This window comes from Arachis ipaensis, chromosome B6 (assembly GCF_059453495.1).
Source record: "Arachis ipaensis isolate K30076 ecotype BB chromosome B6, ASM5945349v1, whole genome shotgun sequence".
NCBI lineage: Eukaryota > Viridiplantae > Streptophyta > Magnoliopsida > Fabales > Fabaceae > Arachis > Arachis ipaensis.
Genome location: NC_142441.1, coordinates 59,217,305 through 59,238,118, shown reverse-complemented (window position 1 = coordinate 59,238,118; position 20,814 = coordinate 59,217,305). Strand labels below are relative to the sequence as shown.

The 20,814-nt window shown below is 39.0% G+C and overlaps 1 protein-coding gene across 1 annotated transcript; it reads left to right on the top strand.

Annotated features, from left to right (window-relative positions):
* The first annotated feature begins 1,409 nt into the window (after positions 1–1,409).
* Positions 1,410–5,967, top strand: LOC148555737 (uncharacterized). The gene is made up of 4 exons (XM_088490674.1): positions 1,410–1,829; positions 2,419–2,571; positions 4,231–4,884; positions 5,053–5,967. Exons 1-4 carry the CDS (start codon positions 1,410–1,412, stop codon positions 5,965–5,967), a joined length of 2,142 nt encoding a protein of 713 aa, XP_088346800.1.
* Positions 5,968–20,814: the final 14,847 nt, after the last annotated feature.

The following is a 20,814-nucleotide window of genomic DNA, read 5'->3' as shown; positions in this document are numbered from 1 at the left end:
TTTGTCTGTGTTGTATGCCAAGATGGAGAAGAGGTGCATCTACCTCTTTTGATTCTGAGCCAGAAAGAACATTTTTGAGATTGAGAAGAGAAGTAAGAGGGAAGGGAGTTATTAGAGAAGAAGAATCAGAAGAGGAAGATCAAGAGATAGAGAGTAACCTCCCTAATCCACCAGAGGATGTGGGCAACAACAATGGTCCACCTCCAAGAAGAGTTCTAGCTTTTTACACCTTCCACAATCCAAGAAACTGTGGGAGCAGTATACTCACTCCCAATGTTCATACAAATAACTTTGAGTTAAAGCCTCAACTTATCACTCTGGTGCAGAACAATTGTTCCTATGGAGGAGGTCCACTTGAAGATCCAAACCAACACTTATCCATCTTCCTCAGGATTTTTGAAACTATCAAGACAAATGGTGCGCATCCGGATATCTATAAGCTGCTGCTATTTCCATTCTCTTTGAGGAATAAGGCGTCTCAATGGCTAGAGACATTCCCCAAAGAAAGCATCAACAATTGGGAAGATTTAGTGAGCAAATTCCTAGCCAAATTCTACCCACCTCAAAGGATCATCAGATTGAAGACAAAAGTGCAAATATTCACCCAAATGGATGGAGAATCACTTTTTGAGGCTTGGGAGAGATACAACGCCTTGATCAGGAAGTGTCCACCTGAGATGTTTAGTGAATGGGACAGACTTCAAAATTTCTATGAAGGCTTGACACTTAAAGCTCAAGAGGCCCTTGATTATTTAGTAGGAGGTTCAGTACAGCTAATGAAGACAGCTGAGGAAGCCCAAAATCTCATAGACACTGTGACCAACAACCAATACTTTTTTGCTCATCAAAGGCAACGCCAACCAGTTCAAAAGAAAGGTGTGTTGGAGCTGGAAGGTGTGAATACTATCTTGGCACAAAACAAAATGATGCACCAACAAATCCAGTAGCAAATAGAGATGATGGCTAAGAGGATTGATGGTCTTCAACTAGCTGCAGTGAGCACTACAAACCAACCACCAGCTGGGTGGGGACAACAAGAAGATAGCTATGAAGAGCAGCAACCAAAACAAGTTCACTATATGCACAACCAAGGTGCTGGACAGAATGAGTTCCATGGAGACACTTACAACCCCTCTTGGAGGAACCACCCCAATCTAAGATGGGGAGATAACCAAAACTCATGGCAAAGGAATTCTAACTCAAGCAACCCCTGCAGCACAAACCACCAGAACCATAAGTAAACTAACCAAAATTCATACAGAAAACCACAGAATAACTACCCCACATCCAATTTCGATTCACCCAATAACTCATCAACTAACCAAAATAATTTTCATTCACCATCTTCATCCCATACTCAGCCACAACCACCTCAAGAATCCCAAAGAATCTCCAATCTGGAGATGATGATGGAGAAAATGATGAAACATCAAGAGTTGTCTAACAAAAATCATGAAGCCTCACTGAGAAAAATAGAAAGACAAATTGGACAATTGTCCAAACAGCCAGCCAAAAGACCAACCAACTCCTTCTCAAGTGATACCATCCCAAATCCCAAAGAAGAATGCAAAGCAATCCAACATAGAAGTGGAAGGACATTGGAAGATGACAAGGTTGATAATAAGAAAGAAATGGCAACTGAAGAGAAGGACCAAGAGAGTTCCAAAAAGAAAAAGGATGAGATAAAGGCTTCAAAGAAGGGAAAACAAGTCAAGACAGAACCCCCACAAGAACAGAGGAAGGAGGTCAAACATCACATCTCTTCTCTACCATACCCTCAAAGGTTGCAAAGAGAAATCAAGGATCAACAATTTCCCAAGTTTCTAGAGGTTTTTAAGAAACTGGAAATTAACATCCCCCTTGCTGAAGCATTGGAGCAGATGCCTCTATATGCAAAATTCCTCAAAGAACTCATTAACAAGAAGATAAGCTGGAATGAAAAGGAGACCGTGATCTTGACACAATAATGCAGTGTAGTAATTCAAAAGGGTCTCCCACCAAAACTCAAAGATCCTGGGAGTTTCATCATATCATGCACCATAGGCAATATGACCTTGGAAAAAGCTCTCTGTGACTTAGGTGCCAGCATCAATTTGATGCCTCTTTCACTAATGAAAAAGTTGCAATGGAGAAAGTCAAACCCACAAGAATGTCACTTCAAATGGCTGATAGATCACTCAAGATACCTAATGGAGTTGTAGAAAACTTATTAGTGAAGATTGGAGAATTCATTTTCCCTGCTGATTTTGTCATCTTAGACATGGAAGAAGAGGGACATAACTCAATTATCTTGGGGTGACCTTTCTTAGCCACAGCTAGAGCTATCATTGATGTAGAGAAAGGTGAAATGACCCTCAGGGTGCATGATAAAAAAATTATCATCAATGTCTTTAAGGCTATACAGTACCCCCTGAGAAGGAAAAGCTTATGAGGGTGGAAATGATGGAAGAATTGGAGGACGAGCTACTTGAAGCCAATGATCAGGAGGAACAAGAAGAGGAAATAGAAGTAGAACAACACATCATGGAAGAAGGAGAAGCTGAAGTCTCCTTTGAAGGCAAGACAGAGGAGGTGACAAAATAAGAATTGAAGCCTCTCCCTCCTCATCTCAAGTATGGTTTATCTTGTGCTTAATTGAGTGGATTTTATGGTTTATCTTGTGCTTAATTGAGTGGATTTTATCAACTCTTTACCCACTTATTCATACTATTTGCATGGTTTTACATTTGCCTTCCTAATTATGTGCTTTGATTGAAAACATGCTTCTTTGGCCTTAAGTTCCCTATGTTTAAATCCTCTCTTATTACCATTATATGCCTTGATATGTGTGTTAAATGATTTCAGAGATTACAGGGCAAGAATGGCTTAGAGGATGGAAAGGAAGCATGCAAAAGTGGAAGGAATACAAGAAGTTGGAGAAATTGCTAAGCTGTCCAGCCTGACCTCTTCGCACTCAAATGGCTATAACTTTAGCTACAGAGGTCCAAACGACACGGTTTCAGTTGCATTGGAAAGCTAATGTCCGGGGCTTCGATTTGATATATAATATGCCATAGTTTCCCTGAAGCTAGGCGACGCGACCGCGTGCTCCATGCGGCCACGTCGCAGTGACGAAAATCAGCGTGTTTGAATTCGAACCAGCGAATTCTGGGCTGTTTCTGACCCAGTTTGCGGCCCAGAAAACACAAATTAGAGGCTATAAAGTGGGAAAATCCATCCATTCATAAAGGAAGCTTTTCATATTCACAATTTTAGGATTTTGATGTAGTTATTAGAGAGAGAGGTTCTCTCCTCTCTCTTAGGATTAGGATTAGGATTTCTCTTAGTTTTAGGAGTGACTCTCGATCCCAGGTTCAATGTTCTTTTTATTTATTTTCTCAATTTAATTTATAAACATCTATGCCAGATTTAATTTCTTTTGTTAATGAAATTCGAGGTATTTTCAGATTTAAGATTGCTTTGCTTTATTTATATTGATGCTTTTAATTTAATTTAGATATTTTTCTCCCTTTTGGCTTTGGTCAAGTGATTGGTAGTACTTGAGTTATCAAACTCAGCAAGTAATTGAAATTGGCAGATTCTGCTTGAGCTAGGATTGCTCTAACACTAGTCTCTCCACAGGAGTTGACTAGGACTTGAGAATCAAGCAAATCAGTCCACTTAACCTTCCTTTGTTTAATAAAGGCTGACCAAGTGGGATTAAAACCCAATTCTCTTCACACCTGATAAGGATAACTAGGATAGGAATTCCAATTCTTATACCTTGCCAAGAGATTTTATTGTTATTATTTTATTTTACTTGTCATATAACATATTCCCTCCTTACTTCCAAAACCCCAATTTACAAACTCATAACCAATAATAAGAACATACCTCCCTGCAATTCCTTGAGAAGACGACCCGAGGTTTAAATACTCAGTTATCAATTTTAAAGGGGTTTGTTACTTGTGACAACCAAAATGTTTGCATGAAAGGACTTTTGAAGGTTTAGAAACTATACTTGCAACGAGGATTTATCCGCAAATTTCTAGACCACGCAAAAGTTCTCTCATTAAAATGGCTCCGTTGCCGTGTAATTGCAAACGTGTGCCTTATTATTGGTTATTGTAAATAATTAAAATAATTTTTTTTTTCAGATTTATATTTTAAAACTTTTATCTTATCTTATCTTATTTTTCAAAATTCAATTTTTTTAAAAATCATCTCTTTTTCAAAATATTTTCTTTTTAGTTTTTGTTTTTATTTTCTCTCACTACTATAAACTCTCACCCCTTTGGCTATGAGTCTGGTTACAATTATGTTGTAGGAAGAGGAAATTACAATGAGAACAGGCATCAGGGTTGGAACAATCAAAGATGGGAGGAGCCACAAGGATTTGATCAACCCTCATGGCAACAACCACCACCATATGCGTATAAACCCTCTCCTCAACACAGCTTTGAACCACCATACTCACAAGCCACCTACAACCATTCACCTCCATATGACCCTAACCCGTATCCACTATACCAACCACCCTATGAACCAAATGAACCCTCCTATCCACCCCAAACCTCCATGGAGAAAGCACTTGCCGATCTAAACTCTACTATACAAGCTCTCTTCGCCCAAATTGGACCACCAAATACCTTCAACAATCAACCCTCAAGCTCTAGTGTACTTCCTTGTCAACCACAGAATGATCTCTCCATCCCATCACCACCATCCATGGAAGAGCACCCACATCCATCAATCCAAGAGCAACATGATCTCAATGATTCTATTGACATGGAACAAGAGAGAAGGGATCATCTTCACGAATCCATACTTCATAAGGAGCTAGAGGAGGCCCTAAAGGTGAAGGTAGTAAAAACCCTTGAAGTCGAAGGAGTGGTTGAAGAATTAGTGAAGGAAAAATCAAGGGATCATCTCAAGGAAGCAGCGGACCGATTTCATGCAACTCTATATCAACTAAATCAAGCGATAAGTCAATTAGGTTCCCGACGCTCAGACACTCAAAGTGCTCCCATGGCTTCATGTGGGCAATCTAATGAAGAACGTAGCATGAAGGAGATATTAGAAACTCCAGTGGACAGTACGGAGCATGACTTTGTACTGGAACAAGTGGAGGAAGCTGTAATTATCAAAGAAGAAGAAGTGGTTGCAGACTTAGGAGATGCTGAACCTCCATGGAAAAGTCAAGACATAGAACCTCCTTCCAAGACGGTTGCATTTGATGTTGAGGAGGGTGTACAACCTCCAAGGCATATCATGATTAAGGACTTGGAAGAGGTCGGTCAAGAGATGGAGATTAAAGAAGAAAAAGCACAGCCTCCCATGCCCTTGGTAAGTAATGAAGAAGAGATTGAATTGGAAGAAGGCTACCAAGAGGAAGAGGTTGAAATCAAAGAAATTTGCAAAAAGGTGGAAGTTGTCAAAGAGCAAAAGGGAGTGGAGCTTGAAATCACCTTGCCAAAATTATTGGAGACCCCTCCCCCTAAGTTGCCATCATCCTTCACAACATTCAAGTGGGTAAAATTCATATCCCTTAGCTTTCTAATCCCACTTGAATACGGGCTACTGGAGATAGATGGTCAACTTAGAGCTCTTTGTGGCATTAAGGGTAAGAGGAAGATGGTCAGTGGTAAGAATTGTCCTGCAAGGTTCGTTATGGTTGGAAGCTTTAAGTTTAAATGCAAAGGTTGGTGTAAGGCTCAATTGAATGGGTCTAGGAAGTTATTTGGCCGCTTTAGTGAGAATTCAGATTGCTTGCTACCCAGATGGAATCATAATGATCAACAAGAAGACGGGTGCAAAAGTAAGATTTGGGACCTCGGAATTCATTCCAGCAATCAACACTCATGGGGCCTTATCACTTGCTTTAACCTGCTTGAAGGCCTTCTGCACCTAGTTTGGGATCCCAGAGGCCATTGGAATCACAAACATTGGTGGAGATTCCTGGATGAGTTCAAGCACAAGCCACCATAAGAGGGAGCTCACCAAATGTCCAACTTAAGGACTTTAACTAAAAGTGCTAGGTGGGAGATAACCCACCATGGTATGATCGTTCCTTTTTCATTTTTATTTAGTTTTATTTATTTTCAAGTTTTATTTTATTTTATTGAATCTGGAGTTTTGCATCACACTCATATTAACACTGCATTCTGCATTTTTTTCAGATATTTAAAAAAAAAGCACGCACGCGACGCGGCAGCGTCGGTGACGCGTCCACGTCACCAGTGCAATGGGAAGAAAAGAATTGAACAGAGACTCACGCGAAAGCATGGCTGGAGGTGCGCCTTTAGCATAATTTGACCCCACGCGACCACGTCATGTGGGAACTTTGGCCTCCCACGCGACCGCGTGCCATGAAAATCGACGTAACAAGGGTGTGTGGCCGAAAGTTGAGTTGGAATTGGGCTGGACTCGTGATGGAAGCCCAAGCCTTCCGACGCGAACGCGTGCCCCACGCGGCCACGTTGTTTTCTAAAAATGGGCATCCACGCGATCGCGTCACCCACGCGATCGCATCACCCAAACTTTGGCAAAATAATATTTTGAACAGAGAGTTATACGAGCGTGAGGCTGCCCTTGCGCCAGTAACATAGAATGTGTCACGCGACCACGTGACCGACACGATCGCGTCGATTAATTTAAAGCGCAAGTCACACGATCGCGTGCCCCACGCGTCCGCGTCGCTTGCACCGCACAGCTTATCCATATCAGCAAAAAATCTTATCTTTTCTTCCCTAATCCTAATTTTTCCTCCCTCCTTTCTTATTTACTTCTTCTTCCCTTCTTTCCTTTCCCACTCTTCTTATTTTTTCTTTATTTTAATTTATTTGCATGCTTTCATTCATTGCATTATTTTCATCGGTGTTCAAAATTTATTTGGAACATGTTGTTAGTTTGAAAGACTTGGTAATCTAACTTGGACATTGAATGCTTGATCTATGCTACTCATGCCTTTTCCAGCATGCCAATAAACACCTTGCATTCACTTGTTATCATATGCACTAGCTATTTTCCATTGATGACTTTTCACATGTACTCATGAGCGTGTGTTAACGTCATTCTTCTTTATTGTGCATTGATTACCACCTTTCCCGCTCTCTTCCTTGCTCTAACCTTTAGCTTTAAAAGTCACTTTCTTTTTCCCTTTTCAGGATGGCCACCAAGAAGGGTAAAGAGAAAGCTACCCCTAAATCACCGGCAAGGAAAGGAACAAAGAGAGCCCCAGTTGAAGCAACCCGTCCACTTGTATATCTTAGCATGCACCGAGGACGGTGCAATCTTTAAGTGTGGGGAGGTCGATACCGATCTCCATGGGTTAGTTATTTCCTAATTCAACACCAATATTTTATTTTATTTGTTAGTTCATTGTTGCATTTGCATATTTGTTTGATTTTATGCATTTAGTTACTACTTGGTTAAAGTAATAAATTTCTTTTTAAGACCCTATTTTTGAAAAATTTCACTAATTTAAATTGAAAAATTTTTATGTTAAAACTTGTTTGAAGTTGTATTTGGAACATGGTTTTTGAGCCAAAGAACACACAACCTGTGAGATTTTGAGCTTATTTATATGGTTACATTATTTAACCATAAATATTTTATTCCTGTGTATTTCCTTCTCTATGATTGTAATCTATATTTTGTTCCAATCTATATGTCCATTATTTAGTGTATTTACATGCTTGCATATGATTGAGGCTATTATTTGATTTTAGCTCACTTATCCCAAATAAGCCTACCCCTTAAATCACCCTTGTCAGCCACCTTGAGCCTTTCAATCCCCATTTGTTCTATACTTTACCACATCACTAGCCTTAAGTGGAAAACAAATTAATTATCCCAATTGAATCTATGGTTAGCTTAAGATAGAGATTGTGTAACAACTAAGTGTGGGGAAATTGTGGGAACATGAGTTAATAAGGGAATGTAACATGTTTCTAATTTATTTGAATATTGGGAATTTGGGAACCTACTCATGAAAAAATAAAATAGAAAAATAATAGAAAATCCATGTGCATTGATAAGTTGTGTTTATTTCTCTACAAAAAAAAAAGAAAAAAATCCAAAAATATTCAATAAATAAGTAAATAAATAAGGGGACAAAATTACCCCAATGCTAAGTTAATAAAAAAGATCAATGCACATGTGATAAAAGTAAAGAAATATCAAAATTTTGGTACATGAGTATGGGAATCATACAAAAGTGGGAATTATGGGTAGCTAGGTATGAATTTAAAAGTATATAGAGTATATGTATATTAGGTGAGAGTTTAGGATAATTAAAGATTCATATTATAGCTCACTCGGCCATACATATATCCTTTACCTATACCTCAGCCGCCCCATTACAACCCTGAAAAGACCTCATGATGTTTGCATTGGTACATTACATATTTGTTGATTGGTTAGATGAAGAACAAAGTTCTAGAAAGCATGACTAGAGAAGAGTAGAGTGATTGACCCTAGACACTTGAGAGTTAGAGTGATATACACTACCAGTAAGGGTTCAGTGCTTAATTCTATGTTCCCTGCTTTCATGAGCTATCTTCTTACAAGTTTACTTGTCTTTTATTGTATAATTTGAATTAGTGAAATCTGATTTATGTATATTCTTAGAGAATTTGATTTACTTTTAACCAAGTAGGTAGAATCATTTTGCATGTAGTTGCTTTCATATAGGTAGGTTGCATTTATACTCTCTATCATTCCTCTTCATCTTTATAGCTTCTCTTGAGCTTAGCATGAGGACATGCTAATGTTTAAGTGTGGGGAGGTTGATAAACTACTAATTTATGGTTTATCTTGTGCTTAATTGAGTAGATTTTATCAACTCTTTACCCACTTATTCATACTATTTGCATGGTTTTACATTTGCCTTCCTAATTATGTGCTTTGATTGAAAACATGCTTCTTTGGCCTTAAGTTCCCTATGTTTAAATCCTCTCTTATTACCATTAGATATGTGTGTTAAGTGATTTCAGAGATTACAGGGCAAGAATGGCTCAGAGGATGGAAAGGAAGCATGCAAAAGTGGAAGAAATACAAGAAGTTGGAGAAATTGCTAAGTTGTCCAGCCTAACCTCTTTGCACTCAAACGGCTATAACTTTAGCTACAGAAATCCAAACGACACGCTTCCAGTTGCGTTGGAAAGCTAACGTCCGAGGCTTTGATTTGATATATAATATAACATAGTTTCTTTGACGCTAGATGACGCGACCGCGTGCTCCATGCGGCCATGTCGCAATGACGAAAATCAGCGTGTTTGAATTCACAACCAGCGAATTCTGGGCTGTTTCTGACCCAGTTTGTGGCCCAGAAAATACATATTAGAGGCTATAAAGTGGGGGAATACATCCATTCATAAAGGAAGCTTTTCATATTCACAATTTTAGGATTTAGATGTAGTTTTTAGAGAGAGAGGTTCTCTCCTCTCTCTTAGGATTAGGATTAGGATTTCTCTTAGTTTTAGGAGTGACTCTCGATCCCAGGTTCAATGTTTTTTTTATTTATTTTCTCAATTTAATTTATGAACATCTATGCCAGATTTAATTTCTTTTGTTAATGCAATTCGAGGTATTTTCAGATTTAAGATTGCTTTGCTTTATTTATATTGATGCTTTTAATTTAATTTAGATATTTTTCTCTCTTTTGGCTTTGGTCAAGTGATTGGTAGTACTTGAGTTATCAAACTCAGCTAGTGATTGAAATTGGCAGATTCTGCTTGAGCTAGGATTGCTCTAACACTAGTCTCTCCACAGGAGTTGACTAGGACTTGAGAATCAAGCAAATCAGTCCACTTAACCTTCCTTTGTTTAATAAAGGCTGACCAAGTGGGATTAAAACCCAATTCTCTTCACACCTGATAAGGATAACTAGGATAGGAATTCGAATTCTTATACCTTGCCAAGAGATTTTATTGTTATTATTTTATTTTACTTGTCATATAACATATTCCCTCCTTACTTCCAAAAACCCAATTTACAAACTCATAACCAATAATAAGAACATACCTCCCTGCAATTCCTTGAGAAGACGACCCGAGGTTTAAATACTCGGTTATCAATTTTAAAGGGGTTTGTTACTTGTGACAACCAAAACGTTTGTATCAAAGGACTTTTGAAGGTTTAGAAACTATACTTGCAACGAGGATTTATCCGTAAATTTTTAGACCATACAAAAGTTCTCTCATCAAAGAGACCCTGCCAGTAATCATCAATTCCTCCCTGAATATGAAAAATGAAACAAAGCTGATTGAAGTGCTGAAAGCTCACAAGACAGCTTTGGGATGGACAATTGATGACATCAAATGTATAAGCCCTGCCATCTGCATGCATAAAATCTTGCTGGAAGAGGACTCAAGACCTGTGGTGCAACCTCAAAGAAGGCTTAACCCAATCATGAAGGAAGTGGTTCAAAAGGAGGTGATGAAGCTATAGAATGCTAGAATCATATACCCAATCTCTGATAGCTCTTGGGTGAGTCCGGTCCAAGTTTTGCCAAAGAAGGGAGGAATAACTGTCATCTTCAATGAGAAGAATGAGTTAATCCCAACAAGGACAGTGACTAGGTGGAGGATGTGCATTGATTATAGAAGATTGAATGAGGCTACAAGGAAAGATCACTTCCCTCTCCCTTTCATTGATCAGATGCTAGAAAGGTTGGCTGACCATGCTTATTACTACTTCTTGGATGGGTATTCTAAGTACAATCAAATAGTGGTGGATCCCATGGATCAAGAGAAAACCTCATTCACATGTCTATTTGGAGTCTTTGCCTACAGGAGGATACCTTTTGGGCTCTGCAATGCTCTAGCAACCTTCCAAAAGTGTGTGCTTTCCATATTCTCTGACATGGTAGAAAATTCTTAGAGATCTTTATGGATGATTTCTCTGTCTTTGGTAACTCTTTTGAAACTTGTCTGCAACATCTAACCCTTGTATTAAAAAGATGCCAAGAAATAAATTTAGTTTTGAATCAGGAAAAATGCCATTTCATGGTACCAGAGGGTATTGTTCTTGGGCATAAGGTTTCAAGCAAGGATATAGAAGTTGACAGAGCTAAGACAGAAATCATTGAAAAGCTCCATGTACCTGTCAATGTAAAAGCAGTGAGAAGTTTTCTTGGGCATGCTGGGTTTTGTAGAAGATTCATCAAGAATTTTTCAAAAATAGTCAAACCACTGAGCAATTTGCTAGTGGTTGACAATCCTTTCATCTTCGATGACAATTGCAAGCATGCCTTTGAAACCTTAAAAAGGAAACTCACTACAGCACCAATCATCACACCCCTAGAATGGGGACTTCCTTTTGAACTTATGTGTGATGCAAGTGATGTTGCAATTAGTGCTGTATTGGGGCAAAAGAAAGACAAGTTGCACCATGTTATATAGTATGCCAGCAAGGTGTTGAATTAGGCACAAAAGAATTATACCACCATAGAGAAAGAGCTCCTGAAAATTGTATATGCATTTGACAAGTTTAGACAATACTTGATTGGTTCAAAAGTCATAGTATATACTGATCATGCTGCTCTCAAGTATCTTATGTCTAAACAGGATGCAAAGCCAAGACTTATCAGGTGGGTGCTACTGCTACAAGAATTTGACATTGAAGTGAGCGATAGGAAAAGAAGCGAGAATCAAGTGGCAGACCATTTGTCAAGATTGCACAAGAGGCCAACCAGGATGCACCACAACCAGTAAATGAGAAGTTCCCAGATGAACATCTTTTCCAAGTCCAGCAAGCACCTTGGTTTGCTGATATTGCAAACTACAAGGTGGGAAGAAAAATTCCTCAAGAGTTCACAAGGCAACAAGTGAAGAAGCTACTTAATAAAGCAAAGAAATTCTTGTGGGATGAGCCATTCTTGTTTAGGAGATGTCCAGATGAAATGATTAGAAGGTGTGTTCCTGAAAGTGAAATGAGAGGCATACTGTGGCATTGTCACAGTTCAGCTTATGGTGGACACTTTGGGCCAGAAAGAACAGCTGCTAAAGTGCTTCAAAGTGGATTTTATTAGCCAACTATATTCAAAGATTCCAAAGAATTTGTGCACTAATGCAATGAATGTCAAAGAGCTGGAGGGCTAACAAAGAGGAACAAAATGCCTCAAAACTTCATTTTGGAAGTGGAACAATTTGTTCTCTGGGGTATGGATTTTATGGGGCCATTTTCTCCGTCCTATTCCTTCAACGATATTCTGGTAGCAGTGGAGTATGTCTCCAAATGGGTGGAGGCTATAGCCACAACACCTGTGATGTACCAATTGTCCTTCAGTTTCTTAAGAGACACATCTTCACCAGATATGGGGTGCCTAAAGGTCTTATTTGTGATGGTGGCAGCCATTTTTACAACAGACAAATGGAAAAATTACTCCACAAATATGGGGTAATTCATAAGGTGGCTACACCTTATCACCCTCAAACTAATGGCCAAGCTGAATTGGCAAATAGGGAGCTAAAGAGAATCTTGGAGAAGACAGTTGGAATCACTAGAAAAGATTGGGCAAGAAAATTAGATGATGCTCTATGGGCGTATAGAATGGCATTCATAACTCCAATTGGAAAGTCACCCTTCCAGCTAATCTATGGAAAATCATGTCACCTTCCTGTGGAGCTCGAACATAAAGCCTTCTAGGCCACTAAGCTCTTCAACCTTGACTCTCAAGCAGTAGGAGAGAAAAGGCTATTGCAACTCAATGAGCTGGATGAGTTCAGACTGGAAGCCTATGAGAATGCTAAGATATACAAGGAAAGAGCTAAAAGATGGCATGACAAGAAGATCACAAGAAAAGAATTTGAGCTAGGGAAACATATGTTTTTATACAACTCTAGGCTCAAGATTTTTCCTGGGAAACTCAAGTCTAAATGGACTGGACCTTATCTGGTGACCAAGGTCAGCCTTGAACTTCTGAATGAAGCTAAAAAGGACACATTCACAGTAAATGGTCACAGAACCAAGCATTATCTGGGAGGATCATGGAAGAAAGCAGAGAGTATTCAGGAGCTGGGATGAACAAGGATGAAGAACGTCAAGTTAATGCTAATAAAAAAGCGCTTGTTGGGAGGTAACCCAACCGGAGGTAGTTTTCTTTTCCTAACTATTTCAATAAAAGAGTTAAGTTTGTTTATCTATATTACAAGGAGCTAAGTTTGGTGTTGCATACTAAATTAATTCAAGGGTGAATATTTGGATGCTAAGTTTGGTATTCAACCCTCTGCAAGAACGGTCACTGGCTCCAGACAATCAGGGAAACTATTTAACCATTGTATGCTTTCTAGTTTATAGTTTGCTTTCTTTAATAAAAGCACAAGGTTTCATGTATGTGATTAATCTGCATATGAGACATTGGCAAGGAACTAAGTTTGGTGTTCACACACCAAAGTAAGTTCAAAAGCCTACAAACATTCATGCATGTTAACCATTTTTCAAGCGCTTGGGAAACAAGAAACTTCCACTATCATTGTAGAAAATGATTCAACTTTTTGGAAGGATTGTACATCATCAGCAAGAAAAACAGAAAAGCCAAGGAGGATGAAGAAGGACTAAGCAAGAAGATGCCATAAGGTTGTATTGTTACTCAGCTGTTTATGCCTTGAAGTGCTTTAGTTGGAAGTCTAATTGTACCCCGCTTTTTCTGATTTGTTTACCTTTGTCTACATTTTGTCTTCTGTTTTTCTTAATTTTCAAAATAAATGTTCTAGTATAAGTGTCTATTTCATTTTCATCTACTTGAATGATGTGTCTTGTCCCTTTGCTTTTGATTGAATAAGAGAAAATGATTGAAACAGAAAGTAATTGTTCAAAATGGTAGACATTAGAATAAGGACCAGTGGTTGTAATTGCTTGATTAGTTGGTAAGCTCAATAATTAAAGCTGCAAGGTAAAATGTCTTTTTCAAGTATAAAACTTAGTTGCTATTATGAACCTTCAATTAATAATAATCCTTAGAAGAGAAGAAAAAGTAAGAAGGAAAGAAAGAAAAGCCAAGAATTGGCAACTAACAAATGAAAGAGACAAAGAATAAAAGCTAGACACCAATAGCTTGGACCTTCAGACACATGCCTGTGGTGTCTTTGTACTAGGATCTCCTTGGATGATTATGTTCAAAGGAATGTTTCAACACTTGGTAACTTGGGTTAACTAACCCGGGATTATCGACCAAAAGTCCACTATTAAGAGCAACCTAGTTACAAGACATTTAGTAACCCAAAGAGGTGCTGGGCATCAATGTTCTTAAGAAAAATTGTGAGCCAAGTGTCTGTAGTGAAGAGGTGTTGATTGAAAATTAAGCCAAAAAGCTGCTGCAACACCTGACACTGAGCTACAATTGAAAGAATAAGTTTCTAAAGCAAAGGAAAGAAAGAAAATCTCACAAGGATCAATAAAGAATAAGGTCTTATAGCAGCAACTATAGTTAACGCTCAAAGGGACTTTTCACATTTGGAAGTTGATAATAATTGAGCTGAATTCTGTCTGCATAAAACCCCATGAACCAAATTCAATCACCTGCTAATAAGGACATATATGCTTATCTGTCTTCATTTCTTTTCCTCATGTTTAGTGCTTACTTGGGGACAAGCAAAATTTAAGTTTGGTGTTGTAATGACAAGTCATCTTATGCTAGTTTCACAAGCATTTTTCATTTGTTTCATTTGTTTTATGCACTTTCTTGAGCAATAAGTAAGTAATTGGATTGGAGTTTCATGCATTTTCTAAGACAATTAAACATGGTTGTTTATATGCTTTCTCATAAGGTTTTATGATAATTTTGCTTGATGTATTGAATGAGGCAAACACCTTATGATTATAGCCAAATTTGATGCAATTGTTTGATTGATTTTAGGTGAAAAAGAAGCAAGAAGGAAGCAAGAAAGAAGAAAAGGAATCAAAGCAATGTAGTGTTGGAAGAGAAGGGATAGGCAACACTTTTGGAAGGATAAATTGGGTGCCAACGTTGAGGGCAACGTTGGTGATCCAACGTTGCCTCAAACGTGGGAGAAAAGAAGTTCTGCAAGATTGCTGGTGCTGGCGTTGGAGGGAACATTGGTGAGCCAACGTTACCTCCAACGTCTTTGATGGTTTTCAAAAGCTGGAGCCAGGAAAATTTTGGGCGACGCGTACGCGTGGATGACGCGTACGCGTGGATATGTAAAGCACGCATACACATGAGTTGTGCGCACGCGTAGAATGGCAATATTCACCATCGACGCATACGCGTGGGTCACACATGCACGTGACGGAACGAACATTGGAGGTCCAACGTTACCTCAAACTCTGCCTCCAACGTCTGTGACGTGCAACCCAAATTTTGATTTGGAAAAGTGCAATCGGCGCATATGCGTGGACCACGCTTATGCGTGGATGCAGATTTTGGCTAGACACGCCAACGCATGAGTGACGCACACGCGCAGAGCACTATTTTGACGCGTACGCGTAGGCGACGCGAACGCGTGGGTAGAAAAACGTTGGTACACCAACGTTGAGTCAAATGTTTGTGCCATTGCTTATTCCTTTGGAAATCCTCTCTCAAAGCCAACGTTTGACTCAACGTTTTCTTACAAATGTTGAGGCCAACGTGAACACTAGCATTGATAAAATTCAACACCCTTGCAGATCAAAAACGTGAATTGCCAATTGCCCCTCTTCAACATCACTAAGACCCATTCTTGCTGGTTTCAGGAAGGCCCAATCCAAGGACTTGAAGACCAATTTGGAAAGTGTATAAATAGAAGGAAATTTGATTTAGAAGGGAGAGCTAGTCAGTAGGAAATCTAAGCATATATAGAGTTAGTTAGCAGATCTGAATTTTTTTCCTTCGACAATTTTCTTTTGCAATTCTCTGTAACATTCTAATTTCTGGTTTTACTTGAGCAATGATAAACTAAACCCCAATTTCATTATGGGGAGGAACTCTATTGTAATTCCAATGAATCAATGAAATTTTTCTTCTCATGAAAATTAGATCAAGGACTTGGCAAGGTAGATTGTGATTAGTGAAATTGGATTACCAAGGAATTGGGATCCAATCAATTTCAATCCGCCATAGATTTACTCAAATGATTGAGAAAGGAGTTGAGACCTACTTGATTCATGAAGGATTATAATATCTCCAATCCCTGATAAATCACTTTCTTTGAATTTCTCCATTTAGATCTCTCTGATTTCATTGCAAGTTGATTTGTCCATTTTTATTTTGATTTTCTGCACCCAATTTCCTTTATAATTCATGCAATTTAAGTTTCCTTGCCATTTAAGTTTCTGCACTTTTACTTTTCTGCATTTTCAGATTCAGTTATTTACATTTCTTACAATTTAAGATTCAGCCCTTTTAATTTCTTGTTCTTTAAGTTTCAGCAATTTAAGTTTCTTGCCATTTAACTTTCAGTTAATTTATATTCTGCAATTTAAATTCCCTATCAATTTACATTCTGTTAATCAATTTCCACTCAAATCACTAAATATTAGCTTAACTAAATTCATCACCATACTAAAGTTGCTTAATCCATCAATCCCTGTGGGATCGACCTCACTTTTGTGAGTTTTACTACTTGATGCGACCCGGTACACTTGCCGGTTAGTTTGTGTGGAATCGATTTTCCCTCATCAGTGATCCTTTTCAGATTGTGACTCAGTTTTGCTAGAGTCCCCGGATAGAGGTGTCCAGAGTTCTTAAGCACACTCTTTTGGCTTTGGACCACGACTTTAACCGCTCAATCTCAGGCTTTTCACTTGACACCTTCACGCCACAAGCATATGGTGAGGGACAACTTGGTTTTGCCGCTTAGGTCATGATTTTATTCCTTTGGGCCCTCCTATCCATTAATGCTCAAAGCCTTAGGTCCTTTTACGCTTGCCTTTTGGTTTAAAGGGTAGGATTTTTCAATCTGCCCTCCTTTTCCTGTATTTTTGGACAGTAATAAATTTTTCTGCTTTATATTTTTTTTCTTTTTTGCCACTTTTTCTTTCTTTTTTGCATGCATAAATTTTTTTTTCTTTTGCAACACGCTTTTTCTTTTGCTTTTTGCTGCTTTTTCTTACTTCAAGAATCAATTTTTAGATTTTTTAGATTATCAATAATATTTTTCCTTTTTCCTTATTCTTTCAAGAGCCAACATTCATAAATTTTAACTTCAAATATGCACTATTTAATCATACATTCAGAAAACAAAAATAAATGACACCACATCAAACTAATTAAACTAATCTTATTTTAGACTTGAAATTAATGCATCTCTCAATTCTTAAAAATTTTATCTAAGCAAGGTGAGAGATCTATGGAATATTTTATAACTTAAAGATATCAAATGCAAATGATCATGCAACTAGGACAAGAAAACAGATAAATAAATAGACAGAAAACATAAAATAATAGAAAAAGAATAAAAAAGAGAACGAGTCCACCTTTAAAGGTGGCGCCTGGTGCTCCTCCTTGAGGATCCAATGTGCTGCTTAATCTCTTCTATGTCATCCCTTTGTCTTTGTTGCTCTTTCCTCATAGCCCTTTGATCTTCCCTAATGGCTCTTTGATCTTCTCTTATTTCATTGAAGGTGGTGACATGTCCTTGATGCTCCATCCTCAGTTGCTCGATGTTAGTGCTCAATTCTCCAAGAGAAGTTTGCCATTGATCCTAATAACTTTGGGGAGGAAAATACATCCTTTGAGGCATCTCAGGGATTTCATGATGAGGCGGGTGCACAGGCTCTTGTGCATGCTCTCTAGTTTGCTCCATTCGCTTTTAGTGATGGGCTTATCCTCCCCAATGGAGATATCTCCATTTATGACAATTCTTGCTGAATTGCATAGGTAACAGATGAGGTGTGAGAATCCTAATCTTACATTGGTGTGAGGCTTCTCAGCTACCTTGTACAGTTGTTGAGGAATTAACTCATGAACTTCCACCTCAATTCTAATCATGATGCAATGAATCATGATGGCTCTGTCAACAGTCACTTCTAACCGGTTGCTAGTAGGGATGATGGATCTTTGGATGAACTCCAACCATCCTCTAGCTATGGGCTTTAGGTCAACCTTTCTTAACTGGATGGGCTTACCTTGGGAATCCCTTTTCCATTGTGCGACTTCTACACAGATATCTGAGAGCACTTGATCCAATCTCTGATCATGGTTGACTCTCCTAGTGTAAGGATGAGAATCTCCTTGCAATAGAGGCAAGTTGAACGCCAACCTTACACTTTCCGGGCTGAAATCTATGATTATTTCTCGGACCATGGTGATCCAATTCCTTGGATTTGGATACTAGTGTCATGGTTTTTGGTAACCCATGCATTAGCATAGAACTCTTGCACTATGAGAATCCCAACTTCTTGGATGGGGTTAGTTAGGACATCCCAACCTCTTCTTCGGATCTTTCTTCGGATTTTTGGATACTCATTCTTCTTGAGCATGAAAGGGACCTCAAGGATCACTTTCTTCTCAGCCACTACTTCATAGAAGTGGTTTCGGTAAGCTTTGGTAATGAATCTCTCCATCTCCCAAGATTCAGAGGGATTGGCTACTGCCTTTCCTTTTCTCTTCTTTGAGGAGTCTCCAACCTTGGGTGCCATGAATGGTAATGGAAAGAAAAGAAGCTATTCTTTTTAAACACCAAACTTAAAACTTTGCTCGTCCTAGAGAAAAAATAGAAGAATGGAGTAGAAGAAGAAGAAAATAGAAAGTAGAAGAGGGAGAGAGAGGGCTCGGCCTTGTGGGGTGGAGAAGGTATGAGAGGTGTGTGCATGAAGGGTTATGGAGAAGGGTATTGATAGGAGTGGGTAGGGTTAGGTTTCGGCCATCGGGTGGGTTTGGGTTGTAATTTGATTTTTAAAGTGGGTGGGCTAGGTGGGAGTTATGATGGTTTGGGGAAATGAAATGGATGTGATTGGGCAAGGTTTTTTGGAGAAGTGTATATGGGAAAGTGTGAAAGTAGGTGGGGTTAAGTGGAGTAGGCTAGGTGAAGATTCTGTGGGACCTACAATTCTTGAGAGGCTAGGGAATTCCAGATTTCCTGTTTCTCTGCACTGCCGTTTGAACGCTGATGAGCGGATATTTTATACGCTATTGGGGATAATTTCATATAGTTTAGAGTATGTTTTAGTTAGTTTTTAGTCTATTTCTAGTAGTTTTTAGGAAAAATTCATATTTCTGGACTTTACTATGAGTTGTGTATTTTTCTGTATTTCAGGTATTTTTCTGGCTGAAATTGAAGGAGCTGAGCAAAAATCTGATTCAGGCTGAAAAAGGACTGCTAATGCTGTTGGATTCTGACCTCCCTGCACTCAAATTGGATTTTCTGGAGCTACAGAACTCGAAATGGCATGCTTCAAATTGCATTGGAAAGTAGACATCCAGGGCTTTCCAGAAATATATAATAGTCCATACTTTGCACAAGGATAGACGACGTAAACTGGCGTTCAACGCCAGTTCTCTGCCCAATTCTGGCGTCCAGCGCCAGAAAAGGATCAAAAACTGGAGTTGAACGCCCAAACTGGCATAAAAACTGGCGTTCAACTCCACAAATGGCCTCTGCACGTGACTCACTTAAATCTCAGCCCCAGCACACACCAAGTGGGCCCCAGAAGTGGACCTCTGCATCATCCATCATAGTCCACTCATATTTTGTAACCCTAGGCTACTAGTTTAGTATTTAAACAACTTTTAGAGACTTATTTTGTATCTCATGACATTTCAGATCTAAAATTTATATTCTCTGACGGCATGAGTCTCTAAACCCCAGTGTTGGGGGTGAGGAGCTCTGCTGTGTCTCGATGAATTAATGCAAGTATTTCTGTTTTCCATTCAAACACGCTTGTTCCTATCTAAGATGTTCATTCGCGCTTAACTGTGATGGAGGTGATGAGCTGTGACACTCATCACCTTCCTCAAATCATGAACGTGTGCCTGACAACCACCTCCGTTCTATATACGATTGAATGAGTATCTCTTAGATTCCTTAATCAGAATCTCCGTGGTATAAGCTAGAACTGATGGCAGCATTCATGAGAATCCGGAAAGTCTAAACCTTGTCTGTGGTATTCCGAGTAGGATTCAAGGATTGAATGACTGTGACGAGCTTCAAACTCCTGAAGGCTGGGCGTTAGTGACAGATGCAAAAGGATAGTAAATCCTATTCCAACCGGATCGAGAACCAACCGGTGATTAGCCGTGCTGTGACAGAGCACGTGAGCGTAGTTTTCACTGGAAGGATGGAAGGTAGCCATTGACAACGGTGATCCACCAACACACAGCTTGCCATAGGGGGACGTGCGTGCGTGAACAAGAAGACAGAGGAAAGCAGAGATTCAGAAGACAAAGCATCTCCAAAACTCCAACATATTCTCCATTACTGCACAACAAGTAACTTTTAATTTATGCTCTACTGGTTACTCACAATTCAATTGATAAACATAATTGACTTCCTGACTAAGATTTACAAGATAACCATAGATTGCTTCAAACCAACAATCTCTGTGGGATTCGACCCTTACTCACGTAAGGTATTACTTGGACGACCCAGTGCACTTGCTGGTCATGTGTGCGAAATTGTAAGAGAGTAACAATTTTGTGCACCAAATGCCCAGGGGCTGCTCCCTGGCTGGCGTTCATCTCCAGCAATGCTTCTCTCTTGGGGTGTTGAACGCCCAGGAGGGCTTCCATACTGGCGTTCAACTTTGACACTCTTTACAGAGTGTTCTATTTTCACTGCTGTGAATTCTGTCTCTGGACTGATGTACATGATCATGACTCTAGACTGAAAGAAAAACAAAATGAAAATAAAATAAATAGTTGAGTAAAGTTGGGTTTCCTCCCAACAAGCGCTC